Source organism: Corvus moneduloides, chromosome 5, assembly GCF_009650955.1.
Source record: "Corvus moneduloides isolate bCorMon1 chromosome 5, bCorMon1.pri, whole genome shotgun sequence".
Taxonomy (NCBI): domain Eukaryota; kingdom Metazoa; phylum Chordata; class Aves; order Passeriformes; family Corvidae; genus Corvus; species Corvus moneduloides.
In genome coordinates, this window is record NC_045480.1 from 58,179,247 (window position 1) to 58,199,348 (window position 20,102).

General features: G+C 44.2%; 1 protein-coding gene across 2 annotated transcripts in view; it reads left to right on the forward strand.

The window, feature by feature from the left end:
• The window catches only part of AFF1 (AF4/FMR2 family member 1), a 68,274-nt gene that overhangs the window by 37,556 nt on the left and 10,616 nt on the right, over positions 1–20,102 (forward strand). The window contains exons 4-12 of one of the 2 annotated variants that reach the window (XM_032108827.1): positions 5,489–5,533; positions 6,537–6,623; positions 7,210–7,246; positions 7,610–7,661; positions 11,949–12,003; positions 12,132–12,175; positions 13,595–13,751; positions 15,052–15,930; positions 17,590–17,687. In XM_032108827.1, coding sequence (XP_031964718.1) covers positions 5,489–5,533; positions 6,537–6,623; positions 7,210–7,246; positions 7,610–7,661; positions 11,949–12,003; positions 12,132–12,175; positions 13,595–13,751; positions 15,052–15,930; positions 17,590–17,687 — 1,454 coding nt within the window. The remainder of the gene's footprint in view (positions 1–5,488; positions 5,534–6,536; positions 6,624–7,209; positions 7,247–7,609; positions 7,662–11,948; positions 12,004–12,131; positions 12,176–13,594; positions 13,752–15,051; positions 15,931–17,589; positions 17,688–20,102) is intronic. The other variant, XM_032108828.1, reaches the window with a different exon arrangement.

Here is a 20,102-nt window from a genome sequence, read left to right on the forward strand (position 1 = left end):
AGGGGTGGGTGCTGGTGGAACTTGTGGGCTGGAAATCAGAGTGCGGTTTTATGCCCCGGGGAGCTGTTGTGGTTACTAAGTTTCACCAGTATGTGCTTCAAAACCAAGTAATTTTCTATTGTTTCCAATCCATTTAGCTACAAGCAATCAAAATATCCCTGCTCCGTCGTTCAGGGAATACAAGGCCTTGGACTAGGTTAGTGCATGTGGGAAAATACAGCGTTATGCACAGACTTTGTGTGCTTTCTAGGGAAAAAAAGTTGCTGGTAGCAAAGCATGCATTGATTGCATAGCAGGTTTTCTTCGTGTTTTTCTCATAATATAAAATACCCATTTCATAAATGTTTTTAAAGCATTATTTTCAAATATTGGGTACAATATAAGAAGCACTTCAGATGTGTAAAATGAAAAGCGTTGTAAGACTTCTGATCTGTGATATGGAACATTCAAACACCCTTGGCAGAGAATCTGCTTGGTGTCTGGTGTTCCTCAAGATAGTGTGTGAAAGCCTTTATGAATTTTCATGTTTATGTATTTCTGTCAATCAACAAGACAGTTTGAGCTTCAAGCTTTGGCAGCCTTTTTCAATACATGGCAGAACATTATTGCATCCATCATCAGGATTAGTAGGGGCTTGGTTAAAATATGCCTTGTTTCTTATTGGCTGGGTCATTTTTGAAACATGCCTGGCGTGTGTCCATCTCTCATCTGTCTATAGCATGGAAAGGATGGATTTTTAATTGTACAAAAATACATCAGGTGGGAAGTTGCTTTGGAGAGTAAGTTGGCTTGGTATCGCTAGCGTGACTTGTGTGCAAGGAGGAGAGGGCATCTAATATGCAAGATCTCCTCCTGCTCTGACTGGCTAAGCACAGAGATGGGTGAAGTGAGGACAGGGTGGTAGGTTTCAGTCTGATTTCTGTCCTGCTGTTTTTTTCAAACTAACCCTTCACGCATATGCAGTTTTGTGATCTTCATTGCATTCAAGTGGCAATGACTGTGCAGCTGACATGAAAAAACAAATTTAAAACTAGATATTCCTATTCAAGTATAATAAAGTGTAGTATTAAATGGGAAGCAGCTGAAAATGTGATTTTTTTTATTTGTTTGGTTGGTTTTTTTTAGTATGAGGCTGGTGACCTTCTCTGCTGATAGTTGCAGGGGCAAAGCTCTCATTAGGAAATGACAAAAACCTGACAGCGGAATGAAGGGCACAGAACTCATAATTGGCTTTTCTCATCATTGCTGCACAACTTGCTTGGGTTTTGTTGGCGTTAATAATTCAGTCTGAGATCAGGCAAAGAGCAATAGCTGGTGTGTTTGGGCTTTACACACACATTTCAGTTTTAATTAGGAGGAGATATCAGGCAGCACAGGAAACTCACCCGTGCTGTAGCTGTTCCTCTCCTACACTGCCTGGGTACCTGCAGCACCACTGTCACCTAAGATGGAGATGGGAAAACAAGGGGCTTGTTTGTGTACAGGATGTCAAGGGGCAGCTCCAAATGGGCTGTGACAGCAGAGGTTTGCAAATAGCAGGGATAATCAGTTGGGAGGAAATTACTGAGGTGATAAGAAACAGAGAGGTCTGCAACACCTTAATGCAGCCTGTATCCATTCCAGTTAATGTCTGCTTCCAGACCTCCTGTCCTCCTCTTGGCACACTCTGTGTGCTCTGACTGCCGCTGGCCTTGTTTGAGCCCACACATCTCGGCAGTGTCACGTGGTGGCTTCTGAAATAATGCATGGCCAATTCTCTCTGGGAGGCGACTTTTTGACATCTTGCTTGAAACTATTCTGCCACAGCCTCCTGATGAGGCAAGCTATTTAAAGACCAGGGAGAAAGCTTCAGCCCCCTTCTTCCACATGAGAGCCATCCTTCAGCTCCACTTGGCACATGTGACAGAGTGGGATGAAAATGTGTGCTGTAATTTTTAATGGAATATCTTTTTAAAAAGAAACAACCGCAGAAGCTCTTTAACCCCATCTTCATTACAAAAAAAAAAAAAAGCAACCAACCACTGCTTATTCTTTGTAGCATCTATGGCCCACATATTATCATGGCCAGTGGGGCATCCCTTTTGTGTGCCTGGTGGTTCCTTAGGTGGTTTAGTTTGGTTTTGGGGATTCTTATTATTGTGATTTCCTCATTCATTCCCGAACAGAGCTGTGCAAGGCACAGGGCATGAGCAGAGCTATGTGTTCATGAAAGTGCACGGATTTTGGAATTGGAGGAGAGGACGAGGAAGTATTTCTGAGAGTTTCGTCACACAGTTGCTATGCAGTGTGAATTGAGTGCCTGCGCGGATTTTAAATTGTTTTCTAAATTAGGAGCTCCCTCTCCTCTTTTGTGGGTATGTGCACCTGTGCATTTCTGCAAGCCTGTTGTGGTAAAGACAGACTAATTCCTCAAGTAACTTCTAGGGCTTCTTACGTTTGTGTAGATGCTTGGAATTATTTTGGCCTGAAGTCCTTTTCAGTTCAGATCAAAGTAGTAGTGAATCCTTTAGTGGCTGTTTTCCTTTTTTTACTTTTAAATCAGTATTCTTATTAATATTATTAGTAATTAAATGAGTATTATTGCTGTGGGAGCTAGCTGTTACTGAAGCACAGCATCAGTTTGGTTGTGCTTGACCTTGACCACCAAAACATCTTGTAAGTGACATTTGGAGGTGCCTGTGTCATTCCCAAACTGAAAGTGTGTGTGAATGTGGCATAAGGAAATCCTAGCTGGGGACTGTACAAATGTCAGTGTCAGACAACAAATATGCACCAGGCTTAACTGGAGTTGTCTGTGGGGAGCACATTATAGTGTTCCCAGGAAAGGCTGTAAAAGTGCTAGCAGGGATAGACAGCAACGTGGAATATTTGATCTCCCACACCCACAGTCCTCAGTGGAGCTGAGCTCATTTCAGGGATTTCTTTGGCTTTATGGTTTTTTAACTCTTCCTGCAGCAGCATCATATTTCTGCTTTTCCCTAAACTCTTCTCTTAAAGCTGGCAAGGACATCCCTTGCTGCTGGGTGGTAATTGTGGTTTAATGGTGGTTTAGTAGTTTAACAAGCTGAAACACAGCCAAGATGTGACTTGGAGAAAAAAAACACCAAACAAACAAAAGGGAAGAAAATACTCAGGATTCAGAAAAGCCCACCTCCTTCAGGCACTGGATGCATAGCTTTGTAAAAGATGAAGTGTCCTCGGTCACTGGAGCTGGGATGGAGGGAAAGGGGGAATGCCCCACAGGTTTGGGGCACAGGGACAGTCACAGTCCTACCTGAGAGCAGAACCTCCATGCAGTCAGCTGACACTGACCAGTTTTGGTGTGGTTTTGACCCTGTGCATGTCCCAAACAATCTGTGATTGTAATCTCTAGAGCAATCATTTCACCATGTATTTGATAATGGTATCCTAAAAAATTCAACAAAGACAGAGCTCCTTATGCTGTCGATGCAGTCTTGTGTGGTGCTTGTTCAGTGTTGTGTGTTTCTTTCCCTTTAAATTTTGTGCCATGAGGAACAAAGTGGTTTCTGCTGAGCCCCTGGACCTGTGAACAACCAGTCACTGAACCCTTGGGGGTTACAATAAATCCTCCTGACAATTGAACTATAAATACTCTGTGTATGTAAACCTGTATCAATGTCAAAGTCTTTTCATACTCATCAGAAGGAACTCCAGGAAGGGTGATGTGGGTTGTTTGGCAAGGATAAGAGAGGTCCAGACTGGCTGTTACAGATATTCTCTGATTCTCAGGTTAATTGAATTCCACTTTTGTCATCACTTATCACCTCATAAATCTTAAGTTTCTGAAATGGGTGAAGTAAACTGATTTTGATTTGTTGCAATCAATCTATTATAGAGAGAGTTTTCAAATACTTTGTACAGGCAGGATCTTGATTTCTTACCGGTTTTGTGGGAAGTTTTTTTTTTTTTTTTTTTTTTTTTTTGTGATGCTGTCATAGGATATCTCAGGAGTTTCTGGAGCAATCTGTACAGGAAGATGCAAGTGCTTGTGTCTGCTGTTTTCCACTTACTGTATTAAGAAATAAATTAGGCTGAGCTACCAGGTTAAGCTTGCTGGGAAGTAGAAGAGGAAAAGAGGTGCCTTTTTTGGCACTTGAGTTACAAAGCATCCTGGTCTCTTGCCATGTGGTAGTTCCTTGCTGTTCACCCTCCCTGTCCCCTCCTCCTGCCTGCTGTGGGACACATCTGCAGGCCTTGCTTTCATTTGTGTGACTAATCTGGCCGTGCCTCAGCTTTTGTTTGTTTGGGTGAGTAAGGTCAGAAGCAGCTCTCCATACGTGATTTTCTGAAGAAAAGTCGAGGCTTTGTCAAATGAGCACTGCCTCAAAGAGAGCTTTATGTAGACTCAGACAAATGGGGCTGCAAGGAAAAGGCATTCCTCATCTCCTCTTCTCCTTCCAATGTAAATAGTGCAGCATGTGGGAAACAGATGAGTGGACTTCCTGTGAAAGGGCCAAGGATGATAATTTTTGACTTTATTGAAGTGTTTGTTTGCTTTGCTCTTTACTTTTTTCTGGGGAAGTTCCTTCTGGTTGGGTGCTGTAGCTCACTGTCCTCTTCCTTGAATGTGAATAAAGTCTCCCTGGCCTTTCCCTTTCAGCAATTACTCTGATGACTGGACGCTTCCATAGAATTTCTTGTTTATAGACAAGAAACTGGTCTGGGATGCATTTTGCTTGTTACGACTACTCAGCTCTTTGGTTGTTTTCTGTTTCAGCCACCTTTAAGGATATCAGTTAGGAAAGGACATGTAAATAACAGATACTCTCAAAACACACACTTTGTTAGTGGGTGAGAAGCTGATCTGTGGAAGGGAAGTGGTGTTCCCCATGGCTGGGGCACATCAGTGTGTGGAACCACACATACGCTCTGAGAAGGGATATGTTAGAAGACCCTGCTGTTAAAATTTGGGACTGGGTTCTTATAATATCAAGTGATTGACTGTCAGTCACATCTTCAGGTCAGCTGTGTCAGCTCAGCAGCTTTAGATAAGTTATTGGTAGTATCAGTAGAATGTTTGCTCCTTTATCAGGTACCTTTACCAGGTCTGCTACACCTTCATCTCACAATCAGGATGTTTAACTTGATGAGTCAGACTGGTTTCAGCGTTATTAAACACCAAAAGCACTGTGATGCCCCCTTCTTCATTTACCACCAGTAGCTGTGCAATGCCATTTGCTGCTGGTGGCCTTGTTTGAGGTGTTTTACCCCATTCCAGGCTGAGCGTCCTGTTGGAATCTCCCCTCACATCTGCCAAGGACCTGAAAACAAGAGGCTTTTTAGAAGTGCATTATTAACTGCCCTTCTGATGGGGATTTTAATCCCTACTAGCATTTTATTACTAATGGGCTTCCATGAAATTTATTGAGCTGTTGGTAAGCAAATGTTCACTGAGTGCATGCTTGTCTCATGTCAGTTGGTAAAAAACCCAAACAAACTCATGCTGCTTTCCTCTTTCTTGTCACAGCAAACCAACCCCATTGATGTGCAGTCCATTGAAGAAATTTTGAGGGTAGGTACTCTTAAATAATAGATCTCTGTGTTTGCTTAGCTTTTGCCTTAAGGTAATGGTTGGGAAAAACTCTCTGTTCACTCAGCAGAGGAGAAGTAAAGATAAGAGTCAGCTGGAGTTGTAAGATCAGTCTTTCTTACCAGTACATAAATGTAATACCGTCTGGTGCAGTTTGAGGCTGACAAGTCATCTGAGACAGCCAGAGCTACTCCTACATCAAGTCAGGGCGTTGCCGTTTCCAAGTGCCCCTTCTCCAAAGGCTCTGGACATGCTGCCTTGTGTCCATGCTGCCAGCCCCAGCAGCATGGCCCTGAGCAGGAACACACCTGTGTCCTTCCCACCTGTCTGTGCATGGCATTGCTGCTGCTCCCTCACTGTAATTCCAGTCTACTCATGCAGAGCAAAGCCAGGTCTGATGCAAAACTGTCTCTGCTCTAACCTTGTGTCAGAACTGACTCTGTCAGCAGTGCACAGGCTCCCAGTGGCTGTGGCTGAGTCCATGTTACCCCTTCCCTGTGCACAGTGTGAAAATGCCTTGGGATTCCCAGGCCAGTGGTGCTGATCCTGAGGAGACAGTTCCTTGATGTCAAATGCTATTCTGAGACTCTGAAGTCCTGGTGGAACAGTTTGATTTCTGCAGTTCACTTCCCTCGCTGTTGCTTGAGGTTGCAAAATCCTGATGCCTCGACTGCTCTCCAGAAGCTGCTGTTGGGGCAGTGTTTTAGCTGGAGGGGACCTGTGCACAGGTGCCCACTGGCTGCCCTGTGCTGGTTGGGGTTGCAGCATGAGGATTCCACCTGGAAGTCTGGCATCCTTTTGTGTTTCACCAGACTTATCCTATGTTCCTGCCTGTTAGTAATACATATCACTATTTTTGTAGCAACATGGGGAAACATGTCCAAATGCATGAAGAGGTAGATCCAAATGAATCTCTGAAGCATGAAACTTGTTCTGTGTCTTTTAGCAAAAATCCTGATAGCTGCTCCTCTCAATCTCTTTCCAGGAAATGACCCGCTCTTGGCCACCTCCCCTGACAGCTCTTAATACGCCTACTAAAGCAGAGCCTTCCAAATTTCCATTCCCAGCAAAGGTAAGATGCCCTCTTTCTGCCAGGACTTTTGATAAACTAGAAGAGAGTTTTCTGGCTCTTGCATGTGTTTCCATCTGATTTTGTCCCCCTCGTTAAGGGCTATTAGAAGGTATTACCTTCAGAAGTAGTCAGATAAATTAAAGCACAATGGGGATGAATAAAAAAATGCTTCAGCAACTTAGACGTTTGTTGTAATTGTGGCCTTCAAATGCAGCTGCTTTTCTGAGACATTTTAAGTATCTCTGCTGAAACACAAAATACATTTTATCTTTTTGTCAACAGAAATATTTGCTGACTGTGTTAAACAGAAGTGTTTGGCAGCTCTTATAAAATTTTAAAAATATTTCTTCAAGCATGTACATACCCCTAATATGCTAGCAACACATTTTTGGTGACAGTAGCACATTACCATTTCTGTCCGTGCTAAGCTACGTCAGGCCAGCTTAGACTATTGGGTGCTTTGACAAGCTAGTTGAAATGTTTATTACAGTAAAGTAACACATGGAAAACAAATCATCAGTATGCTGCTCTTACAAGAGAGCTCGTTTATTTTATTCTCAATTTGCACTTTGTCCTTTTTTTCTAGGAATTGCAACCTGAAGGATCTGTAGCAAAGGATCAGAGTAAGTAGATACCCGAAGGAAATACACAGTTATATGTGTATTGACAGATAGTTTTCTGTGTTGTGTGTTATACATGGCGTGTAAAATGTTTACAATAATTAAGAGGCGTGGTTTCCTCTGCTTTGTTGAACAGTGATGAATTTAGAAATGGCTCAAGAGTTTGTATACATTCATTACCTAGACATTAAGGCAGCAGTTCATCAGAAGACAAACATTATTTCATTAGGAAACCCCATTTGAAATGATGAATAATCTGAATGACAGTTATGTCCTAGATGAGTCTACTCTGGTGCTCAGAAACCATAGGGTAAAATAGGCTACAAGGAGGCAAATAAACCCAACCTATTCATTTCTGATTTCCAGAGCAGTATGGAGCACCTTCAGAAACGTTACCTAGTTCTCAGCCAAGAACATCGTAAGTAACCAGACTCTGTTCACATCTCTACTGTGCAGTTAATTAAAAGGACCTGGAATGAACTAAATTTTGGGTTACTTGATGTTTCTGAAGATTAAGGTTTTATCAGTCTGATTTTTCTTAGAGAACTTCAGTGGAGGGAATTTTCACCAGAAGAAATAGAATTGTTGCATGATGGAATCATAGAATTGTTTAGGTTGGAAAAGACCTTTAAGATCATCAAGCCTAACCCTTAACCTGACAATGCCAAGTCCACTAAACCTTGTCATGTTTATGATGACTGTATTAAAACCAAAACAAAACTGAAGGAAAAAACCAACTATTAATGCGCCAGATTAAAGTTATTTTGTTCTTTTGATCTGTGGCTGTTTCACATCACACTTCTGTGCTCTTCAACCTACAATAATCTATCCAACTGACATAAATTACAAAGGATCCAAACTGAATCTGATTCTGGATATTGTTTTGAAGCCTGGGAGGGCTAGTAAAGCTACAGCTAGAAGAACTGTAAAAACCAGGGCTGAAATTTTAAAGAAAAAAAAATTGGTACATAAAATAACTTGGTGCAGTTCTTGTAGGTGAAAAGTGGTTATCTGCTAATTAGGTTAATTACAGAAGTTGCTTGAAAGCAGTTTTGTGTGGGCTGACATTAATCTTTCAGGATTAATTTGGCCAAATGCAGCATTGGTGGGTTCTGAGCCCCAAGTAACAAATGGAAGTCTTTCCATGTCTGGAAGGCTCAGGGGTCCATGTGCAAGGCACTTGCTGAGACATTAAATTTAAATGTCTGTCAGTTGATATGATACATAAAGATCTCATTACTCCATGATGTGTTGTTCCATGGAAGGCTGCAAACTACAGACTTGTACAGCTTACTCCACTTGTTTACCTTTTCCTTATCACAAATAATTTAATTAAAAACAAAACAAAACTGGGCTAGTCACAAGTAAGAGCAAAAGCATGTCTCTGTCTTGGTTGCGATTTTAGAATTTTTCACTCAAGCTCTGTAGGGTCTGTTAAACATTCCTTTTCCTACTGTTGCAGCATGATGCACTGGAGCCCTCACTCACTGGGAGCATGGGATAGTGTCCTGCTGAGCAGTCAGCTACTCCCTTAATCTCCTCCTTATTTTGGTTCACTTTCTTCCACCCCACTTCGGTCCTCAATGACTTCTGTAAATTTTCACTGCACTATTAAAACTAGTATTTCCAACTGCTCCAGGCTGTGCCTTCCTCCTCAGCTACCCTATGGCCATCATCATTATTTCAGTTCTCAGCTGCTTTTAAAAAATCCCTTTAGCCCTTCAGTCAGTTTTCCAGGCAGCAGAGAGAGAAGAGACTTTTCCTGCAGACAGGAATTGGAAAAGACTCCTTTCTTAGCCCACAGGGCCAGAATTGTGAATTTGGCGTGTAAATTTGGCTCCTTTAGCTAAGGAGCTCTGTCCTTAGATGTAATCCCCTCTCTGCTCAGCATCGTTGTTGGGCCCTTCAGAGCCAGTGCTCACCTGCAAGGGATGTGTGTGCCCATGGCCAGCAAAGGCAGTGGAAGCAGGAGGAACAGGGTGGCCTGGGTTTGTGTCCAAGTGAGGCTTGCCCGAGGACTTCCTCTACATCTTTCCCTTGAACTGATGCATCCCTTCTTTTTTGTGTTTGTTTTCTTTGGCACAACAGGCCTGGCTTTCTGTGCTGTTCAAAGCACACGTGACTGTCTGAAAATTCAGCTGCCTGGAGTAGCTTGTGTTGCAAAGTGTGGCTGGATGAAAACAAACAGCGTTTGTGCTGGTTAATTAGAAGATGAAATCCCAGGGCATCTGTGTGCCCAAATTAAGCATTCAGCTTTTCAGACCGTGTAGGGATTTCCCAGATGGATTTCGTTCTTGAATGCAGCCTTGAAGTTTGCACCTGGCACTGCTGGAATGGAAGCAGCCCTTCTTTTACAAGGGGACATGCCAGCTCATTCTTGGTGATTCATCTTTAACCTGGCTAGCAGAGAGGCACCAGCCTATGCTTTCAGTGAGGTTGTTTGGCAAGTGATAATAATTTTAGTGCTGTTTCTCTCACTGAAAGAACTCTTTTTAAATAGCTGTAGGGAGATTAATGGTGTGTATATAAGCTGCAAATGAACAGGTCCTGCAAATGAAACCTTGGCATCTATTAACTCCTGAGCTAACTGGAGCATTAAAATTATTAAGACAGATTTATTTTCTTTAACTAGCCTATTTAACAATTTGTCAAAACCCTGTTTTGGGGAAACTGGCTTTGGCTACCCTTGCAGAAGTATGCCTTGAAGTCTAGTGTTCTTCCTTGATCCCAAATAGAGTATATGTAGTTGCAGTGTTCTTTTATGCTGATGGATTTTATTTACCAGCAGCTCAGGTGGAAAAGGTAATCCTTTTTATTAAAAACAGCTAAATCAGATATAAGAAGATCGAGGTAGTTTCTTTGCACATCCCTGTCCACAGCAGGGTTTTGAAATGAAATGATCTTTAAGATTCCTTCCAACACAAACCATTCTGTGATTCTATGATTATCCTCTTACCTCTAAAGGAAATAAGTCTTTAGTCCCCAATTCTTAAAGCAGAAAAAAATAAAACAAACACAAACGAACAAAAACCAAACCCAAAAGCAAACTCAAAAACTTTCAGCGTATTTTTGCATCCCTGGAAGTTTCTTCACTACCATTTTGAAGGACTCCTTCCCCTATGGAGTTGTAAAAGAAAATGAAAAGGATTCACTGAGATACCAGTAGATGCTTGGCCAAACTGCCCAGAAGTGTGAAGAGTGCCTGTATTACTTTTTATCTTTCTGTGCCTCATCTGTCTGGCAGTGAACTTGGGCTCTGGCCCACATGCAGTGCTGGCTCGTGCAGGATTACTGCAGGCTGTGGGCTGTTTGCCTTCTGTAGGAAATTCAGGGCTCTCCTTTTCCAAGGTGGTGTCGCATAGAGCTTCCCTTCAGTGTTTACTCTTAGTGAAGAGGCAAGAGGTGATTTCCACCGAGAAGGTGTGTGAGGAAATGAGGCAGTGGAGGGTAGCTCACAGGGGAATGGCAGTCAAAATGCCTGAACAAAGAAAGAACCAACTTTTTCCAACTTTCTCCCCCTCTTTCCAGGGTGATGTGGTGTGGTTCACTGGGGATCACTTATGTTTGTTTTCTTGCTATAAAACATGTTGTCATGAGGGGTCACAGTCTTATTTTTCTTATTTGGTAATAAGAAAAATTTCTCACAGAAAACCTGTGGTTTGAAATGAGGTTGAAATAAGCAGAGTTTTGATCTGATTGATTAAAATTCCTGTCTCAGTTCCCAAGCTTTTGATCCCATTTTTGGAAGCACACTTGAATAGTCCTCTGGGTTGAGGAGTCAATCACTAGCTAGTTTCAGGATTTGAGTAACTGTACTTTTGAATAGCCAAGTTTTGCCTGCCTATTTTCCAACTCCTTTGGGATGCCTGCAAGTTTGCCAAAGAGGGGGATAACAATCTGGGAGAGCTTTGGGTCCCTCTCCTTCCTTTCCAGCCTTTTAACAACCTTGGTAATATATTGAAATTGCAAACAGTAGTTACCACCTGGAGGCAGAGGACTAAATGATGCTTTTGGAAATATTTGTGGGCAGCCTGCTCTCTTCTCTAGCAATAGTGAAACAGAGCTTGTGCCTCCCCACTTGTAAACTGCTCTGAGTACCTGAGCTGCTCAACATTACTGCTGAGATGTGCAGGAGCATGGAGTTCATTGTGAGGGGAAGAGATGGGAGATGGGCATTGACTTACCTATGTGTGACAGGAGACTAGAGCAGCAAAATGAGAGTCCTTGGGACAGAAGAAATATTCGCAGCCCCTGAGAGCAGAGTGTGTGGACATGCACAGCTCCTGGTGCTCCTGTTGCTTTCTGTCCCTTGAGGAGCCAGTGCAGGCTCATAGCATGAGAGTTCTTACTGTACCAGGATCAGACTTCTTCCACCCTGTGCCAGTGTGCTAGGTAGCCTTTCTGAGGAGCATTCCCCACACAGAACTTGGTCTTTGTTGTCTGTAAATGGCAGCCATTGCTACAGACCTCCATTGCAAAATATCCCAAGGTCAGTTGGAAAGCAGAGGTAAAAAAAAAAAAAGCAAAACATTTTAACCATTCATTTCAGGTAATGACAGGGTTTAGTAGATTGAGCATGCCAAATGTTCAGAAAGGATGGGGGAGGTTGGTTTGTTTTGGCAAGCACAAACCAAATCTTTTTCAGTGCCTGCTGCTTCAAAATGTGTCTGCCTTGGCTGATATTTATCTTCTGGTTGTCTTTCAGAATGCTCCAGGACGACCTGCAACTCAGTGATAGTGAAGAGAGTGGTGACGACCAAGTCGGTTTTAGCTGTTTTATACAATAGGCACACAGACTTCCCTTTAAACATCACCACTTGTTGCATTGTTCTGAGTTCTGAGCTAACCTTTCCTCCCCCTCTCCTCTTTGTTTTTGTGAACAAAACAGGTTGTTGAAAAGTCACCTTCTTCACTTGCTGCTCCAAGGTACAGGTTTGTTCCCAAACTACTCACTAGACCACATAAGGAGTAAAACAAAACTGTTTTTTATGTGTGGGGTAGGAGGGTAAGGGTTCCTGGTTTCTCCTGTAGCTACAGACTTTGGTTTCTGGCTGCTGTTGAAAGTCAGCTTTAGTTGTGTGGGGTTTTACAGAAAGCTCCAATTAGAAATGAATAATCCAGGCATGCTGGATTTTGCCTATGAACCAGAATTGTATTTCCTCAACTGCTCCCATCTCTTCTCCTCCTCCCCTCCACCAGTGTGTCTGTAGATCACACTGCAGCTAATGGGATTTTCAGCTGTAGTGGCAATGGGTGAGATGTGAGTCCAGTTTTAGCTCAGAAGGAAGCCCAAAACAGCCAAGTGGGTAAAGAACAGGAAAGGGTTAGGAAGGCTCCTTGAAGCTGTTTCAGCTCTTCTTGATAAGGAAGCTGACTGTAAGCAGTTCCTGCCATGTATTGTTAGTCAGAAGCAATAGTCAAGGTAGACTGAACAGCCACATGCCAGCATTTGAGGAAGGAAGGCGGAAAAGCTCACAATTTTTCCTATAGGAGAGCGCTGACATAGATTTTTTTGGCTTGATATATATATTCTTCAAGCACAAGGTAGTGGTCTGCAAAGTCAGACTTGCAGAGGAGCACACCAATGCTTGGCATGATCTGTGTCTCTGCAAACTCTTAAAATAGGAGTGTTCTCATGATATCAGTCTTGTATCAGCAAGGAGCTTGCCTCCAACTCGTACAAATGTGTTGATACTGATGTGGGAAACCAAAGCAGAAAAAATAAAATATCTACATTTTAATTTTGTAAGCCCATTTCAAAACAAAAAAACCACTGTGCGTAAAAGTGACAGCTCTCCCTCAATTCCATCCACTCCACTGTCAGTGTGGAGCAAAACACTTTTGGTTAGAGGAGGGTGTTGCAAGAAATGCTGCTGCCTCATGTGGCTATTAATGAAGTGGTTACAGCAGCATGACCAAATAATACAGATGAAGTGAAAACTTAATGGGCAGAACAGGAAAAACAGAAACCATCCTGAAATATATGTTCCTGTCTTGTTCACCTTTATTTCAAGTTTTTCATTTTGAGGGTTGGGGTTTTCAGAAAAGCACTGGGCAGTTTTGGTGCTTTTTAAACTTTGATTGGCTAAATGCAGTTTCACATTGTGGCAGTGCCATCCTGCTTACATATTTGACTGGGTTGGAGTTGAAGGTTTATTATTTCCAGCAATTTTATATTCTGGTGCTTTATGTGTTGAGTATGCCAATGTATATCTCTGGCCTGCTCCCCTCTCATCTCAGTGCCAAAACACGGGGTTTCAGTTTTATTTTTGAATACTGCCATGTCAATAAAATAAGTAAGTAACCTTCAGCCATGCTGCTTTCTAATTTTATCTCGTGGTGGCCTTGCAGTTCCTTACAGTCCCAGCCCAAGAGTGTGGCATCAGCACATTCCAGCAGCTCGGAGTCAGGGAGCACCAGTGACTCAGACAGCTCCTCAGACTCGGAGACAGAGAGCCACTCGAGTGACAATGAAGTGAACGACCCTCCAAGAGCACCAGCACCTGAGGTGAATGCAAATAAAAGGCAGAGGCTGCTTACACAGCCCCTTGCCTCACACTCTCGATGCAGTCAGGGCAGGAGACCTGAAACATTGTCATTGTTCAGGTGTCCCTTTGACATCTTTGCTGCATCACTCGACTTTTCTTGCCCTTTGCTTCCCTTCTAGAGTTTGTCAGCCTTAGTTACCCTTAGTAACAACATAATTAGACTTTCAGATGCCCAACCTGGGGGTGCTCCCCTGTGTCCTTTGGCATAGTTGTCTAGCTCTCCTGGAGGAATCAATGCCTTCACTGTGGAGATACAAGCAAGGCACAGATGGGAAGCATGGCTGGGCTGGGCTGTGTGGGGCCCACCTCTGCCCATGCAGGATTTCTGGGTGCCTTTGTGGGCAGTGGTGGCAGGGTGAGACCAGTTTCCTGATAATTTAAGAGGAGCTGCTGCCTCCCTGCAGCTCCTGTGCCCGAGTGACAGATTCAGCTTCTTCCAGGTCGCAGCTGAAGAGATCAGAACTGCAAGAAGGGCTGGAATATGCTTAGTCCTGCTGCTGTTGAATTTGGCTTGGATACTGCTGCAGTGGCATTTCTGAGGCTTTTACTGGGAAAACAGACAAACAGAACTTGGTGCCTTAAACTTTCATAATTGAGACCATGCATTTTAAAAAAAATCTTCTGCAGAAGTACTCATGTCCCATGCTTTCAAACAGTTCCTCCAGCTTGCAAAACGTTCTCAAGCCAGTGGGAAGTGCATGGCTGTATCTGCAGACCACAGCTGATGTAAAACAATCTACTGGCAGTTTTGAGGTACTTTTACAAAGCCCTTTCATTTATTTTTCCTCCCCTGCCTCAGCTCTAGCTTTCTTTATTTTCACCTTAGAAGTGCATGAACAGGGAGACGCCAAAAACAAGCTTTGAGACAGCCTGTCTTTGCATCTGACTCTAATACTCTTTGCCCTCCAGCAGTTCAGTTACAGACTTTGCCCACTGCAGTATGGTGTCCTTGAAGGAAGATGTTATACTCTCCTCTTTTACCAAATTCTGTCTGTTTTGTCCTGAAAATACCAATGAAGTCCTAGCTACTTGCCATTGACCTTTTTATCCTTTTTTTTATTCAGCCAGATGTTCGTCTATGATGCTCTGGAGCAAGTTAGTGCACGTGGCCTGTTTGTTTATAGTCAGTTCTTCACATGCAAAAGCACACACTTTGAGACCTCTAGGCAAGAGTCCCTGGTCTCTGGTGAGCTGTGCTAGGGTGGAAATAGCCCATAAAGGCATCAGTTTTGAATCCTCCCTTTCTCTTCTTGTCTGCAGCCTGAGCCACCAACTTCTAATAAGTGGCAGCTTGACAACTGGCTGACCAAGGTGAATCCACCAGCAGTGCCAACAGAGAGCCTCAGTGAAATTGCCTGTGGGGATGGACGTGAGGAGGGCAAGAAGCAGGAGTGGGGCATCAGCAGCAATTCCTCCCAGCAGCATGCTGAGCTGAGGGAGCCTCCTCACAAGAGCCAAGTGGCCAGGGCTCCTCAGGAGGCTCCTCTTCCGACCAAACGCAGCTGCCAGAAGCCTCCTGCGCATGCTGAGGAGCCCTTGCCCAGGCAGACTGTGGGGGTCAAAAGGCCCAGCAAGCCCCTGGTGCATGAGGGATCCAAGAGAGGCCTGAAGGTGGAGAGTGAGCCTGGTCCTCTGGAGGCTGCAGACCAGTCTTCTAGGGACAAGCTGAAGGTCAAAAAAACACTGAAGACAAAATCCACTGACAGAAAAGACCTGAAGCCAGGACTTCAAGAGCCCTCTGAGAAAAAAAAGGACAAGGGCTCCCACCAGGCCAACACCAAACCCTTCTTGGACCCCAAGCTCATGGGAGATGCCCAGGCACGTGATGCTCTCAGTCCCCTTCCTCAGGGCCAGGGCACAACCCCCATCAGGACCAGCAGCCACAGGCCTCAGGATTTGCACAAGGAGAAACTACCCTTGCCTCTTGGGGAGAAGTTGCTCTCACCAGTGAGGGACCCCCCAACCCGTGAGCGCCTTGTGGTGAAAATAGATCTCTGTCACCTGGAGAAAGTCCCTCAGCCCCCCAGGAAAGATGGACACCAGAGGAAAGCAGAGACCAAGGACCTTTCTGGTGGGAGGAAGCAGAATTTGAAGAGGAAAGCCACGGACACTCCTGAAGAGTCCCTTGGAAAGAAGAAGGTGAGAGGTGGAGTGGGAGGTGGGTTTGTACAAGGACCAATGTGGTGTTTGAAAATCCCATGTGGAGTTTCCACTTCATAGGTTGGGAGTAGAGCCATTATCCTTCTATAAAGCTGTTATCAAGGGGCATGTGAAGCAAGACTGTCTGCGGATGTTTCTTGTTGGTCACAAATCCCCTCCTGAGCAAACAAAAAGCCCTGGAAGCTATCTAACGTGCTTTGGTGTTTCAGAATATATTTTTGCTCTGTTTCCTTGAAATCCTAGTTTTGTCAGACAACAAAACCAGTTGTAACAGTCACTTTCCCTTGAATTACAAGAAAGTCCTTTATTTAACTGAGGTGATCATTGCTCACAAGTGTTTTTTGGAAAGCTGACTCGACTATGAATATACCTCCAGCCAGCTGGGTCAGCTGCACAAAGAGTTGTCTGCAGGCCTTGTGGTGAATAGGTATTCCCTCTGGATATTTCAGTCCCTGACTCTGCTTTTGCTCCTCCTCACAGAGCAGGTGGCTCAGCATGGGTGGGTGAATAACCTTGGTTTGGGTTTCATTTAGTTTTGCCATTTAATGAGTTTCTTGTAATTGTGAGGGAGAATTGAGAAGAGCAGGGAAATAGTAAAGAAACTTGAGAGACCCCCGGAAGTTTCTGCTCTTGCAGAGCAGTGGGAGAAAGGGAAGCAGGCAGTCGATCTGGCACATCTCTCCTGTTGTCTAGGAGACACAGGAGAGGAGTTATTTGATGTTGGACATGTCTTCCCTTGCAATCCCAGTGTGCCTGACTGCAGAGAAACCCCCCTTAGAGCCTCACTGTCAGTTCTGTCAGTGCATTAGTACCCTTGGAGGCTCAGGCCTCACAGCAGCCAGCTGGGTCAGGTACAGCTGTCAGATGCCTTTTGTGGCAGTGTCGAACCTGAAAAACAGCATAAGGATGTGATCTCAGTGCTGGAGTCTTGTCCTGAGCACCCTGCCAGAGGCAGGCTTTGTGTCGCAGCACAGCCCAGTGAGTGACACAAAGCTGGCTGTGTCCCAGACATGAGTACAGACTGGGAGAACTCACTGAGAGCATTCCAGCGGAGAAGGACCTGGAGATTCCATTGGATGAGAGCCTGGACATGACCCAGAGGTGTGTGCTTGCGGCCCAGAAAGCCAAACGTGTCCTGGGCTGCATCCAAAAATGTGTGGTCAGGAGGCTGAGGGAGGGGATTCTGCCCCTCTGCTCTGCTCTGGTGAGACCTCACCTGGAGCACTGCATCCAATTCTGGGGTCCCTAGATTACCAGCACTTAAAAATTTCACCTGTATCAGCATTTTCGTAATAAAAACCAAACCCCCTGCACATCTGGAGTATCTGCTTGATCCAAGTGACACGCAAGTGCCTTGCTTTTGATTACTGTTAGCAGCAATAGGTTCCATCCCTGCCACTACAGAGCAATTAATCTATCCAAGCAAAATTAGATAAAATGTCATTTTAGGTTACTTGTCAATGAGCTTGCAATCTGTATCTTCTGTGCTGTGGATTTGCAATTTGTTGGTTCCAATAAGGTATTTTTTCTTCTTTTTTTAACCAGAATCAATCAAACGTAGCCATGTTGGTCTGTATTTTATGTGAACTTTGAAAACCTAAGTAATTTTATTTTTCCTTTTTTTTTCCTTCCTATTAGAGGGAAGAGAAGGAGGAGACTGATCGGAAGAAAATGAAATCAGAAAAAGAAACAAAATCATTGCGGTCTTCAGCTAGCAAAGACTCCAGCAAATTGAAGTGAGTATACAGTGGTGGAATAGCAGAAGGATGTATAAATGCAAGTTTTTCCTAAACAGCTTAGATCAAGGAACTGTATTTCCTGTCCTTACACTCATGGGTTTGCTTCTAAAATAATGTGCCTTCTGAAACCTAATCTACAGATTTGCCTTAACATCCTGGAAGTAACCAGTCCAGAAAACAGTTCTGTAGATGTGGGTGGGTAAGGGTAGGGAGCATTTCCTTTCTCCACTAAAATAATCCTGTTGTCTTTCCCTTGTTTTCCTAAGTGACCCAATGGACACACAACTACCATGCCTTTTGAGTCCTGACTGTCTAGAATTACAGGTGGCCTTCATGGCCAGGAGTTCCTCCTTTTTCCCAGCACAGCATTTGCAGTGCTTCTGGTGGATCTGCTGCAGCTTCCCCTGTAATTTGCATACCAGAGCACTGCCAGCATTCTGGCTAGGCCTTTGCTAGAGTGAGTGCTTCCAAGAGCATGTTTCCAATTGGGCACTGTTCCCAAGAGGAGAGACTCATGCCTCAGTCATGGGCTACTGCATTCAATTCCTGCTGGCTTGTGGCTTGGATTTGAGGTGTTGGCTTGGATTGCTATGCAGTGTTGAGGTTTGTGTCCTGACAATAGGAGTAAACTGCTTTTCTGAAGAGAAAACACTGATGCACTCCGGAAGCACTGAGGCATTGGGACTAACATTTAGTTGGGTGAAGTGATATTTGAGCTGTGGTAGTAATGGAAGAGCTTTAATGCTGGGGTTTATTCCTCCCTTTTTCTCAGTGAAAATGAACACCTGTTTTAGTCATGGTCTGGCTTTTGGAATGTGAAGGATAGGATGCATTTTTGGGGAGAGGGTGCATTGGGGCAGGTCAGGTGATGGTTCTGTGCTCTGTGGAGCATCAGCTGTGCCAAGGTGGAGAAGCTTGGGAGCATGTGTGTGATGTGAGTAGGGGCCAAACCATGAGAAAAGTGTGTGGTAAAAGAGGGGAGAGGACTGTCCCATGTACAACAGAATGAGGCAGGATGTGCACCATCACACCTCAGTCTTCTCACTGGGTTAAACTTCATTTCCTTCTCTTCTGATGTTGCAGTCCCTGAGCTGGGATTCTCTGCTCAGTGTTTTCTTGCAAACTTTGAGAAACTGATTAAAAATATGTAAAAGAGAAGTGATAAAACAAAGTTTAGAACTATTTGGTGCTGTTTAGAGCTGCCAGAGTTCCCTGGTCATCCTAACTTCAAATGATCAGAAATCTAGTATTATTCAATGTGATGATCTCTGCCATTTAAGATCACAGCATTTTAAGTCTCTCTCAACTTTGTAAGTGTTGTCTAGTTCATCTGGGAAGTCTTAAAGGAAGAGCTCAGTTTAATTCTGTCAAAGTACATACAGGATCAAGTGTCAGGGTGAGTATCTCTGACCACAGAAAATACCATCTACCAAAAGGGGAAGAGGCAGGCAGTGCTGCAGTTCATTTGCCTTGTTGGGTGATTCGTCCCAGGGATTTCAGTCACTGAATTACCTCCCTCGTGGGCTGCCCACGTGACAGATTAAATCGAGATGAGGTTGGCCAAACAGCATGTCAAAGACAATATTCTTTCAATATGAAGACTCGTCCCAGACCTCTGGTAATGGTAAAGGACCTGTTTGCAGGGCAGTGGAAAGGACCCTTAGACCTACTACTAACATGGGGCAGGGCTTATGCTTGTCTCCACAGATCACCATGTGAAATGGGTTCCTTCGCGGTGTGTGTGGCCATTTGTTGCGCCGTCCTGAAGGGTGAAGGCACTACTAATGCCTTACCCCCAAGATGGACAGAGCATGCTACACGTACCGATACCATGTGCATATCGTTCATGCCACAGGCGTATGTTGGTGGTTTTGAAAGGTTGTTACTGGGTACTCCCCCTCTTCCTTCGTCATATTACATTTGAAAATGTTTCAGGACCTGTTCAGGTTTTTCTCAGTGTGTTTTTATTGATTAAACGAAAAAGGGGGAGATGTGGGAAATAAGAATACCTTTGTTAGAGTTGTTAAATTTTTTATATTCTGTTCACCAAAAAGCACTCTGGGAAGGGCTCAGCTGTGGCTTGGATGGCCGGAGAGTCGGTTGAGAGTCGCCTCGTGTGTGAGGCAGTGATTGGCTGGGGAGACGTGTGGACACCACGTGAGCAGAGAGTGATTGGATGAAGGGACGTGTGAACAACGACACCGCGGTGGCGGCCAGCCAATGGGTGCTTGTTTCGGTTAAGGCTCCCTTGAGTTCGGTTGAGTTGAGAGCATAAAAAGGCTGGGCTCGTTAGGATGAACGAGCTTCTTCGGAGCTACAAGGAGGTCCGCGTGTCTTTGTTCCCCACTGCTACGCCCTCTCGGAGTGAAAAGGGGCTGTATTGGAGGTGTGCTTTTTTTGCAGTGTCCTGAT